This window comes from Chlorocebus sabaeus, chromosome X (assembly GCF_047675955.1).
Source record: "Chlorocebus sabaeus isolate Y175 chromosome X, mChlSab1.0.hap1, whole genome shotgun sequence".
Classification (NCBI taxonomy): Eukaryota; Metazoa; Chordata; class Mammalia; order Primates; family Cercopithecidae; genus Chlorocebus; species Chlorocebus sabaeus.
This window is the reverse complement of record NC_132933.1, coordinates 863,448-877,219: the sequence shown is the minus strand read 5'-3', so window position 1 is coordinate 877,219 and position 13,772 is coordinate 863,448. Positions and strand designations below refer to the sequence as shown.

Below are 13,772 nucleotides of genomic sequence, written 5' to 3'. Positions count from 1 at the left end.
TGGATCCTTTCCTTACTCCTTATACGAAAATTAATTCAAGATGGATTAGAGACTTAAATGTTAGACCTAATACCATAAAAATCCTAGAGGAAAACCTAGGTAGTACCATTCAGGACATAGGCATGGGCAAAGACTTCATGTCTAAAACACCAAAAGCAACGGCAGCAAAAGCCAAAATTGACAAATGGGATCTCATTAAACTAAAGAGCTTCTGCACAGCAAAAGAAACTACCATCAGAGTGAACAGGCAACCTACAGAATGGGAGAAAATTTTTGCAATCTACTCGTCTGACAAAGGGCTAATATCCAGAACCTACAAAGAACTCAAACAAATTTACAAGAAAAAAACAAACAACCCCATCCAAAAGTGGGCAAAGGATATGAACAGACATTTCTCAAAAGAAGACATTCATACAGCCAACAGACACATGAAAAAATGCTCATCATCACTGGCCATCAGAGAAATGCAAATCAAAACCACAATGAGATACCATCTCACACCAGTTAGAATGGCAATCATTCAAAAGTCAGGAAACAACAGGTGCTGGAGAGGATGTGGAGAAATAGGAAAACTTTTACACTGTTGGTGGGATTGTAAACTAGTTCAACCATTATGGAAAACAGTATGGCGATTCCTCAAGGATCTAGAACTAGATGTACCATATGACCCAGCCATCCCATTACTGGGTATATACCCAAAGGATTATAAATTATGCTGCTATAAAGACACATGCACACGTATGTTTATTGCAGCACTATTCACAATAGCAAAGACTTGGAATCAACCCAAATGTCCATCAGTGACAGACTGGATTAAGAAAATGTGGCACATATACACCATGGAATACTATGCAGCCATAAAAAAGGATGAGTTTGTGTCCTTTGTAGGGACATGGATGCAGCTGGAAACCATCATTCTTAGCAAACTATCACAAGAACAGAAAACCAAACACCGCATGTTCTCACTCATAGGCGGGAACTGAACAATGAGATCACTTGGACTTGGGAAGGGGAACATCACACACCGGGGCCTATCATGGGGAGGGGGGAGGGGGGAGGGATTGCATTGGGAGTTATACCTTATGTAAATGACGAGTTGATGGGTGCAGCACACCAACATAGCACAAGTATACATATGTAGCAAACCTGCACGTTGTGCAGATGTACCCTACAACTTAAAGTTTAATAATAATAAATAAATTAAAAATAATAATAATAATAATAGAGCTCTTCCAAGATGGCCAACTAGACATAGTCAGGAAGAGGATCTCCCAACAAGAAACCAGATTATCGAGAAGACACTCCAAGCAGATCTATGGGAAGGAAGGCATTGAGAGTGGACTGAGGGAGGATACAGACCCTGGGCTGAAGGGGAAGGAATCTTGGAACCCTGTATGGGGTCTGCCAAGCACCAGGACTCATTCCTGGCCCCAAGTAGCTCCTGGTGAATGGATGAGTTAAATAGGCAAGGAGTGGCTCATTCTCACACGGACCCCCAGAATCCTAGCTGAAGAAGACTCCTTGACCCCCATGGGCATATCAACTGACAGGGAGAGCTGCTTGGAGAGGTGGATGGGACAGAATTCCAGCCTTTGCGGAGCCTAGAGGGTTTGGCATGGGAAGGGTTGCAGTGGAGCACGGCCAGGGATGCCCATCCCCCAAGGCTCACCATGTTCTTCTAGGTGGCTTCGGCCTTTGTTGACTATCAGACCTGGACAGAGCAGGGCAGTCTTGCCTGTGGGATGGGGCCAGTCTGATCTGAGCACCCTCTGTCTGCCAGCCTCTGTTGGGGTCCCTACGTGGCTGCACCCACTTGCAGTGCAGCCTTGGATGCTCAACCAGGGCACTTCCTGGTGGCCACCACCATAGCTCCTTTACTGGAAGACCCTGCCTAATCATTGGAGAGCTTCAGTAGATGGGCCTCTGCCAACTCACACCCACTCACCTGCAGCCTCCCCTCACCACTTTGCTGGCATAAACTCGGCCACAGCCTCCCTCCACTGCTTTGCTGATGCGCAGGGCATATGGACCTTATCATCCTGTTGCCACCAGTGCACGTGCATGTGAATGTTGCTACCACTCCTTTTCCCTCACCAGCATGTGCACACACACACCCTGCTGTGATTGGCACACATGTACCCTGCCACACTACCATCAGAATACACACAAGCATATAGCCCACTGCCACTGCCCCAATGAAGCAATTTGGCTGGCACCGTCCCCCTCCCCCCCCCCCCCCCACCATTGGAGTGTTCTCGCCAGTGGACTGGGAACACCTCAACTCCTCCAGTGCAGCAGGTGCTTAACCTGAAAGGGCCAGAGAACAAAGCTGTGGGCCTGGTACCAGCACCCCTGGGATACAGCACATAGCCCAGGTGTGCTGAACTGAGCCTTGGCCCCCTGAAATTTTCCAGAAACGAAGCCAGTCAGCTGAACCCAATTTATATCACAGTCAAACCCTCACTGGCCTCAAAGAATATGAAAGCAAAAACAGAAACTTCAAAGATTAAAGGAACATTAGCCCACACAGATGAGAAAAAAACCTGTTCAGTAATTCTGGCAACTAAAAAAGCCAGAATGTCTTCTTATATCCAAATAACTGCACTAGCTCCCCAGCAATGGCTCCTAACCAGGCTGAAATGGCTGAAATGACAGGCATAGAATTCAGAACCTGGATAGGAACAAAGATCATCAAGATTCAGGAGAAAGTGGAAACCTAATGCAAGGAATCTAAGGAATCCAATAAAACGATACAAGAGATGAAAGATGAAATAGCAATTTAAAAAAGAACCAAACTGATCTGATAGAGTTGAAAAACTCACTACAAGAATTTCAGTAATAAAATCTGAAGTATTAACAGCAGAATAGATGAAGCTGATGAAAGAATCTCAGAACTCGAAGACTGGTTTATTGAATCAACTCAGTCAGACAAAAATTTTAAAAAGAATGAACAAAACCTCTGAGAAATATAGGATAACTGAAGCAATCCCAAGAAAAAGAACAAAGTCAGAAGCATCATGCTACCCAACTTCAAACTACACTACAAGACTACAGTAACCAAAACAGTATGGTACTGGTACAAAAACAGATGCATAGACCAATGGAACAGATTAGAGAACCCAGAAATAAAGCTACACACCTACAACCATCTTATCTTTGACAAAGTCAACAAAAACAAGCAATGGGGAAAGGACTTTCTATGCAATAAGTGATGCTAGGATAAATGGCTAGTTGTATGCAGAAGATTGAAACTGGACCTCTTCCTTATACCATATACAAAAATCAACTCCAGATGGATTAAAGACTTAAATGTAAAACCTAAAACTATAAAAATCCTAGAAGAAAGCCTAGAAAATACCATTCCAGACAAAGTCCCTGACAAAGATTTCATGGCAAAGACCCCAGAAGCAATTGCAACAAAACCAAAAATTGAAAAGTGGGGCCTAATTAAACTAAAGAACTTCTGCACAGTAAAAGAAATTATCAATATCAACAGAATAAACAACAAACCAATAGAATGGGAGAAAATATTTGCAAACTAAGTATCTGATAAAGGTCGAATATCCAGAATCTATGAAAAACTTAAATTAACAAGCAAACAAAAATTTTTCAAAAGGGCATAGGACATGAACAGACACTTCTCAAAGAAGATACGCACGTGGCCAACAATGAGAAATGCAAATGGAAACCACAATGAGATACCATCTACCAGTCAGAATGCCTGTTATTACAAAGTCAAAAAATAACAGATGCTGGCCAGGTTTTGGAGAAAAGGGAACACTTACACACCACTGGTGGGAATGTAGATTAATTCAGCCACTGTAGAAAGCAGTCTGGAGATTTCTCAAAGAACTTATAAGAGAATTACCATTTGACTGAGCAATCTCATTACTCATTACATACCCAGAGGAATATAAATCATTCTACTATAAAGACACATGCATGTATATGTTCATTGCAGCACTATTCACACTAGCAAAGACATGGTTTCAACCTAAATTCCCATCAATGGTGAACTAGATAAAGATATTGTGGTATATATACACCATGGAATATTACACAGCCACAAAAAACAAGATCATGTCCTTTACAGCAACATGGATGGAGTTGGAGGCCATTATCCTAAGCGAATTAATGCAGGAACAGAAAACCAAATACTGCATGATCTCACTTATAAGTGGGTGCTAAACATTGAGTACACATGGACACAAAGAAGAGAACAATAAGACGCTGGGGTCTACTTGAGGGTTGAGGGGTGAGGATGAAAAAACTACCTATTCAGTACTATGCTTGTTACCTGGGTGACAAAATAATCAGGACACCAAACCCCCATGAAATGCAATTTACCCATGTAACAAACCTGCATGTGTACCCCCTGAAGCTAAAATAAAGTTGGAAAGAAAAAAAAGAAAGAATGACAGAACTTTCCAAACCTAGAGAAAGATATGAATATCCAGGCACAAGAAATTCAAAGAACATCAAGAAGATTCAACCCAAATAAGACTACCTCAAGGCATATAGTAATGAAATCTTAGAGGTCAAAAAAAGTATCTAAATGCAGTAAGGGAAAAGAAGCAAATACCATGTAAAGGAACTCCAATATGTCTAGCAACAGTCATAATAACAGAAACCTTATAGGCCACGGGTAAATGGGATAACCTATTCAAAATGTTGAAGGTAAAAGACTTCCAAACTAGAATATTATATCCAGAAAAGTAATTCTTCAAACATTAAGGAGAAATAAAGACTTTTCCAGACAAATAAAAGCTAAGGAATTTAATCAACACTGGACCTATCTTATAAGAAATGGTAAAGAGAGTTCTTCAATCTGAAAGAAAAGGATGGCAAAGAGTAAGAAGAAATGATCTGAAGGCACAAAACTCACTGGCAATAGTAAGTAGACAGACAAATACAGAATATGCTAGCACTGTAATTGCAGTGTGTAAACTACTCATATCTTTAGTATGAAGACTAAAAGAAAAGCCTAACAAAAATAAAAGTAACTATAATACAAAATTTTGTTAAGAGACAATGTAAAAAGACATAAATTGAGACAACAAAAAGTCAAAAAGAGGCAGGGGATGGACTTAAAAAGATAGTTTTTAGTTTTATCTTTGTTTTTTTTTTTTCTTTGAATTGTGACTCAGAGTTGTCAGCAGTTTAAAATAGTTGGTTATAAAATGTTACAAGCCTCATGATAACTACAAAGCAGAAACCTATAATAGATACACACACAAAAAATAAGAGATTAAAACATACTACTAGAGAAAATCACTTTTATACAAAGACAGACAGGAAAGGAAGAAGAGAGGACTAATAAAACAACCATGAATCAAATAACCAAGTGGCACTAGTAACTGCTTACCTAACAATAGTAACATTGAGTGTAAATGAACTAAATTATTGAATGAAAAGACAAAGAGTGGCTGAATGGATGAAAACAAGATTCAACCGTATGCTGCCTGCAAGAAACTCACTTTACCTTATAAAGAAATGCAGACTGAAAATGAAGGCATGGAAAAAGATATTCCATGCAAATAGAAACAAAAAAGCAGGAGTAGCTATATCAGATAAAATAGACTTCAATCCAAAAACAGTGAAAAGAGACAAAGAAGGTCATTATATAATGATAAAGGGGTCAATTCAGCAAGATGAGATAATAATTCTAAACGTATATGCACCCAACACTGGAGCACTGGGATACATAAAGCAAATATTATTAGAACTAAAAAGAGAGAGAGACCCCATTACAATAATTGGGCATTTCAATACCCACTTTCAGCACTAGACAGATTACTAGATAGAAAATCAACAAAGAAACATCACACTTAATATGCACTATAGACCAAATGGACCTAATAGACACTTACAGAATATTTCATCCAATAGCCGCAGAATACACATTTTTTTTCTCCTCAGCATATGAAATATTCTCAAAGACAGATTACATATTAGGCCACAAAACAATTAAAAATACTCCCCCAAAATGAAATCATATCCAGTATCTTTACTGATCTTAATGAAATAAAACTAGAAATCAATAACAAGAGGAACTTTGGAAACTATACGAATACATGGAAATTAACAACATGATTCTGAATGACCATTGGGTCAATGAAGAAATTAGGAAGAAAATTGGCCAGGAGCGGTAGCTCATGCCTGTAATTCCAGCACTTTGGGAGGCTGAAGCAGGTGGATCATGAGGTCAGGAGATCGAGGCCATCTTGGCTAACATGGTGAAACTCCATCTCCACTAAAATACAAAAAATTAGCTGGGTGTGGTGGCAGGCACCTGTAGTCCTAGCTACTCGGGAGGCTGAGGCAGGAGAATGGCGTGAACCCAGGAGGTGGAGCTTGAAGTGAGCCAAGATTGCGCCACTGCACTCGAGCCTGGGCGAGAGTGAGACTCCGTCTCAAAAAAAAAAAAACAAACAAAAAACAAAAAACAAAACAAAACAGAAATTAGGAAGAAAATTTAAAAAATTTTTAAACAAATGAAAATGGAAATACAACATATCAAAACCTATGAAATATAGCAAAAGCAGGACTAAAGGAAAATTGTTAACAATAAATGCCTACATCAAAAAAGTAAAAGGACCTCAAATAAACAGCACAATGATATATTTTAAAGAACTAGAAAAGCAAGAGCAAACCAAACCCACAATTAGTAGAAGGAAAGAAATAATAAAAATGAGAGCAGAAATAAATGAAATTGAAACTAAAATAACAGTAAAAAGATCAGTGAAATGAAAAGTTGGTTTTTAGAAAAGATAAACAAAATTGAGAAACCTCTAGCTAGACTAAGAAAAGAAAAAGATAAGACAGAAATAATTAAAATCATAGACAAAAAAGTAGACATTACAAATGATATCATGGAAATTCAAAGGATCATTAGAAGCTACTATGAGGAAATATATGCCAATAAATTGGAAAACATAGACGAAATGGATAAATTACTATACATATACAACTTACCAAGATTGAACATAAGAAATACAAAACTTGGGCCAGGCACAATGGCTCATGCCTGTAATCTCAGTACTTTGGGAGGCCAAGGCGGGTGGATCACTTGAGGCCAGGAGTTCGAGACCAGCCTGGCCATCATGGCAAAACCCCATCTCTACTAAAAATACAAAAATTAGCCAGGTGTGGTGGTGCACACCTGTAATCCCAGCTACGTGGGAAGCTCAGGCATAAGAATAAATTGAACCTGGGAGGCAGAGGTTGCAGTGAGCTTAAAAGGAAAAGAAAAGAAAAGAGAGAGAAAGAAAGAAAGAAAGAAAGAAAGAAAGAAAGAAAGAAAGAAAGAAGGAACTTAAATAGATTAATAACAAGTGATGAGCTAGAAATAGTAAAAAAAAAGTCTCCCAACAAAGAAAAGCTCAGGACCTGATGGCTTCATTGCTGAATTCTACTGAACATTTTTTTTTTAAAGAACAAATACCAACTCTCCACAAACTATCCCAAAAATCAAGGAGGAGTAAATACTTCCAAACTGATTCTACAGGCCAGCATTACCCTGAAACCAAACCAGACAAAGACACACACATACACAAAAAGAAACTACAGGCCAATATCTCTGATGAACATTGATGCAAAAATCCTCAACGAAATACTAGCAAACCATATTCAACAACACAGTAAAAGATCATTCATCATGATCAAGGGGGATTCATCCCAGGGATGCAAGGATGGTTCAACATATGGAAATGAATCAATGTGATACATCATATCAACAGAATGAAGGACAAAAAACATGATCATTTCAATTGATGCCAAAAAGATTAAATTCAACATCCCTTCAGGATAAAACTCTCAACAAACCAGGTACAGAAAGCATACCTCAAAACAATAAAGGCCATATATGACAAACTATGGCTAATATCATACCAAATGTGGAAAACGGAAAGCCTTTTCTCTAAGATCTGAAACAAGATAAGGATGCCCACTTTCACCAATTCTATTAAACGTAGTCCTGGAAGTCCAAGCCAGAGCAAGTAATCAAGATAAAGAAATAAAGGGTATCCAAATTGGAAAGGAAGAAGTCAAATTCTCCTTGTTTATAGATGACATAATCTTATATTTCACACACAAAAAACTAAGGACTCCATCAAAAAACTATTAGAACGGATAAGCAAATTCAGTAAAGTTGCAGGATACAAAACCAACATGCAAAAGCAGTAGCATTTCTATATATCAAGAGCTAACAACCTGAAAAAGAAATTTTTAAAAAATCATTTACAATAGCTACAATAAAACTAGATATCTCTATAATGAAAACTAAAATACTGATAAAGGGAATTGAAGAACACACAAAAAAATGAAAAGGTATCTATCCCATGTTAATGGGCTGGAAAAACTCATATTGTTAAAGTAGCAATGCTACCACACTTAATGTAATACCTATCCAAATACCAATGAAGTTTTTCACAGAAATAGAAAAAAGAATCTTAAAATTTGTATGGAACCACAGAAGACTCCAAACAGCCAAAGCAAACCTGAGCAAAATGAACAAAGCTGGAGGCATGACACTACTTGACTTCAAACTATACTACAAAGCTGTAGTAACTAAAACAGCATGGTACTGGCATAAAACCAGAAACATATGCCAGTGGAACACAACAGAGAACCTAGAAATAAATCCACACATTTATAGCCAAACTCATTTTTGACAAAGTACCAAAAACATGCACCAGTGAAAGAATAGTCTCTTCAATAAATGGTGTGGGAAAACTGGATATACACATGCAGAAGAATGAAACTAGACCCCTATTTCTCACTATATACAAAAATAAAATAAAAATGGCTTAGAGACTTAAATATAAAACCTGAAAGTATGAGACTACTGGAAGAAAATATTGGGGGCATGTGCCAGGACATTGGTGTGGGAAAGATTTTGCAGGTAAGACCTCAAAAGCACAGGGAACTAAAGCAAAAGTAGACAAATGGGATTATATCAAGCCATAAGCTTCTGCACAGCAAAGGAAACAATTAACAAAGTGAAGAGATAATCTTAGGATGGGATGAAATATTTGCAAACTATACAACTGAGAGGATGTTAATAACCACAATATATAAGAAACTCTAGTCAATAACAATAAAACAAAGAACCCTATTAAAAATGGACAACGATCTGAATAGACATTTCTCAAAAGAAGACATACAGGCCGGGCACAGTGGCTCACGCCTGTAATCCCATCACTTTGGGAGACCGAGGCCGGTGGATCATGAGGTCAGGAAATCGAGACCATCCTGGCTAACATGGTGAAACCCCGTCTCTACTAAAAATATAAAAAATTAGCTGGGTGTAGTGGTGGGCACCTGTAGTCCCAGCTACTCGGGAGGGTGAGGCAGGAGAATGGCGTGAACCCGGGAGGTGCAGCTTGCAGTGAGCCGAGATCGCACCACTGCACTCCAGCCTGGGCAACAGAGTGAGATTCCATCTCAAAAAAAAACAAGAAGAAGACATACATATGGTCAACAGGTATATGAAAAAGTGCTCAACATCAATAATTATCAGAGAAATGCAAACCAAAGGCACAATGAGATATTTCACTTCAGTTAAATGGCTTTTATCAAAAAGACAAAAAAAAATTAATGAATGCTGCTGAGGATGTGGCAAAAGGGGAATGCTTGCACACTGTTGGTGGGAGTGTAAATAAGTACAAACACTGTGGAAAAGAGTAAGGAATTTCCTCAAAAAACTAAAAACTAAAAATAGAACTACTATGTGATCCAGCAATCCCACTGCTGGATATATATCCAAAGACAGGAAATCAAGGTATCAAAGAGAGAGCTGCACACCAACACTTACTACAGCACCATTCACAATAGCTAGGATATAAAATCAACCTAAGTATACATCAACAGATGAATGGATAAAGACAGTGTGGTATATGTACACAATAGAATATTACTCAGACATTAAAAAGAATGAAATCCTGTCATTTGTGGCAACATGTGTGAGCTTGGATGTCATTATATTAAGTGAAATAAGCCAGGCATAGAAAGACAAATATCACATGTTTTCACTTACATATGAGAGCTTAAAAAGTGGATCTCACAGAGATAGAGAGTAGAATGGTGCTTAACAGAGTTTGGGAAGGGTACGTTGGATGGGGTAGAATGAAGAGAGGTTGATTAATAGGTATAAAATTACACTTAAATAGAAGGAATAAGTTGCAGTGTTCGATATTACAGTAGGGTGACTACAGTTAACAATAATTTATTGTGTAATTCAAAATAACTAGAAGAGTGGAATTGGAATGTTCCTAACAGAAATAATAAGTTTTTGAGGTGATGAATATCCCAGTTACCCTAATTTGATCATTACACATTGTATGCTTGTATGAAAATATCACATGTACCCCCTAAATAGGCACAACTATTATGTATCCATAAAAATTGTAAAAATTAGCCCTTGGCATGTGAAGGCACTTTTTAGAGCAAAGACTCTTAAGTTAAATACTTGAGTGGGTGCTGTCATTAAAATGCCTGGCAATTACCAGAATCACTTGAACATGTGAGTTATTGGGCAAAAGAGCATATGAATGACTAGTGAAGCATTCACAGCTGTTGGCACAAGAATAATACACATAACTAACCTGGGTTTTCCATCGACATGAAGACAGTTTCTCCTGAGAATGGGAATAGGGTAAGTGTGTCTTCATAGACCATTTTGTGTTTGAAGGTATATCCAGAGAAGAAGACAGAAAGGAAGTCAGTCTGTGCTCCAATGCTTAGAATGTACCAGTATGCCACCTCATGCAAACAAACAGACAACTGCAGACTATCAAAAACATAGCCATTGATGCCTGCAAAAACAATGGGGAAAAAGAGATTTAGTCATATCACAGATTTAGTATTTTGGATTGTGATCGTCATGATACAATTAGGAATTATTGTATGTTATGCCCATTATCTTATTCCCAGGAAGAGATATTATGTCTTCAAAAGAAGTAGATTGTTAATAATCAGTTGGGCCACAATCCCAATGTGAGGAGATAGTCATAAACCATCATGATAAAGATTAATTTGGATGTTTTATGGGGGGCATTTTGATGAGTAGCAGGATGTTTGCATGGTCTTAAAGTATATCCCTTCAAACCATTTATTAATTGCAAGGGTGAAAATGGTAACTACACAGAGGAGCAACCAGAAAAAAAACCTTTGGGTGCTTAAAGTTACCTTAAAGTTATCAAGGTCCAGATTCAAGGAAATTAAAGAAGCAGGACAAGTAGTTACTTGTACTAGATCCCTGTACCTCAAGGAAGAAATGCCATAAATGACAGCATTGGTTGATACAACTGGAATACCAGCTGTAAATTACAGAAATGTGTTTTATCATTTTGAAGTGTCTGTAATTTCATAACATCATTCTGTTTATGTAAAAGAATATCTTTATTCACAGGAAATGTGCATTAAAGTATTGAGAGGTAAAGGGGTGTGATGTCTGTAACCCATTTTCAAATGGAAAATAAGTAACAGAAGTGTGTATATAAAGAAAAGAAAATCAAAAACAAAATTGCAAAATGTTAAACATTTGTGAATCTGGGTAAAGGGTATATGCAAGTTCCCTGTATTATTCTTGTAACTTTTCTGTACATTTTAAATTATTTCAAACTAAAGAGCTAAGCAAAAGTAACATTGGCCTTAGATTATAAAGGGAATTGTTTCTGAAAGCCTCTTCCACACATCCATCCATCCATCCATTCAATAAACACTTGTCTACTCTGTTACTAGGTACTGTGTAAGATGGTTGCCCACAAACCACTAAGCAATACTCAGACATTGGCTTAGTATAACTAATTAATAATTGAAGTTTTTTTCCTATACAGCATTAAGAGATATTATAAAGCTATTATAATTAAAGATGCAGTCTTAATGCAGAATAGATAAATATATCAAACAGAATATAGAGTCCAGAAACTGACAAGATATAAGTGGAAACTTAATATATAATAAGTTGAAACTTAATATATAATAAAGGCAGCATCTCCAACCAGTACAGTAAAAAAATGAGCTATTTGGTAAATGATAATAGAATATATGACTGTCCACTTGGAAAAAATAGATTCCTCTTCATTTCACATAGCTAACAAAAATAAACTCCTTTTAAATTAATCTGAATTTGGCCTAAGGGTACCTTTGCACTTGAGTCCTTGCACAGCAAAGTTGCAGCCTGGTTTGGTTGATGAACTAACTGAAAGCCTAATTTAGGAATATGCTTTTATAACAAACAGCTCAGTCTCAACCAACTATAGCAGCTGAACTTCCATCAATTGCAGGCGACCAACACCTTCAAATAAGGCAAAAATGCCCAACTGTAATCACTTAAGATGTCTCTAAACCTCACTTCCAATTTCTATCCATACTACGTTGCTGGTTGCTGTTCTGTATTTGGTTCTGAGGGCTATCTGATTCTAGAACCATGTATAAAAGCCAATTATAATCTTTAAAGTACATTTGTTGTATTTTTGCCTTTTGACACTCCACATGGATTAAATAATTACATGTCTTTTGTAAAATATGTACCCACTACTTTTGGCTGCTGTACTAGTCCGCTAGGGCTGCCATAACAATACACCACAGACTGGGAGGCTTAAATAACAGGAATGTGTTTTCTCACAGTTTTGAACACTAAAATTCCAAGATCAAGGTGTTGGCAGGTTTGGTTTTTACTGAGGCCTCTCCTTGGCTTGGTCTTTCCTCTGTGCATATACATCCCTGGTGTCTCTGTGTGTACACATTTCCTCCTCTTCTTCTTCTTCTTCTTCTTTTTTTTTTTTTTTTTTTTTTTTGAGATGGAGTCTTGGTCTGTCCACCAGGCTGGAGTGCAGTGGCGTGATCTCGGCTCACTGCAACCTCTGCCTCCTGGGTTCAAGCGATCTCCTGCCTCAGTCTCTCGAGTAGCTGGGACTACAGGAGCTTGCCACCATGTCCAGCTAATTTTTGTATTTTCAGTAGAGACAGGGTTTCACTGTGTTAGCCAGGATGGTCTTGATCTCTTTACCTCGTGATCTGCCCACCTTGGCCTCCCAAAGTGCTGGGATTACAGGCGTGAGCCACCGCGCCTGGCCCACATTTCCTCTTCTTATAAGGTCACTAGTCATATTGGATTGGGGCCCATCATAACAACCTCATTGTAACTTAATAAACCCCTTAAAGACCTTATCTCCAAATACAGTCACATTCTGAAATATCAGTGTTAGGGCTTCAGCATATGAATTCTAGGGGACATGATTCAGGTATATACTAGGAGTGGATTTCCTGAGTCAATAGGGTATGCCTATGTTTGGCTTTAGATACTCCCAAAGTAAGTGCACAAATTTCCAACCTGACCAGAAATGTATGAGAGTTCTGATTACTCCACATCTTTACCAATACTTGGTATGGACAGTCTTTTTAATTTTAGCCATTCTGGTGTATCTCATTGGTGGTTTTGTGTTTTTTTAATATCATACTATCCAGTTTATTCTTTAACTTGCATAATGGTTATCTGAAATCAGGCTTAATTACTAGAATGGCTGATTCTTCTCTATCCAATCTTTTTAAATTTATTTTTTAATTGACAGGGAAAAATAGAGTATGTTATGATGTACATCACAATGTTTATATATTTATATATTGGAATGGGTAACTTATTAACTGTAGTCACCACAGTGTACAATAGATGTCTTTAATTTATTCCTCTTGTCTAACTGGAATTGTGTGGCAAAGTCTTTATCTCTCTGCATTTCTGAAGGACACATTTTCTCAATACTTGGAATATA

The 13,772-nt window shown here is 37.7% G+C and overlaps 1 protein-coding gene across 6 annotated transcripts in view; it reads right to left on the bottom strand.

Moving 5' to 3' along the window:
• The window catches only part of F8 (coagulation factor VIII), a 218,915-nt gene that overhangs the window by 105,371 nt on the left and 99,772 nt on the right, over positions 1–13,772 (bottom strand). For all 6 annotated transcript variants that reach the window (XR_012091877.1, XM_073013275.1, XM_073013274.1 and 3 more), the window contains one exon: positions 10,605–10,814. Coding sequence is in view for 5 of the 6 variants with exons in the window: in XM_073013275.1 (XP_072869376.1) it covers positions 10,605–10,814 (210 nt within the window). In the remaining variant the exon portion in view is untranslated. The remainder of the gene's footprint in view (positions 1–10,604; positions 10,815–13,772) is intronic.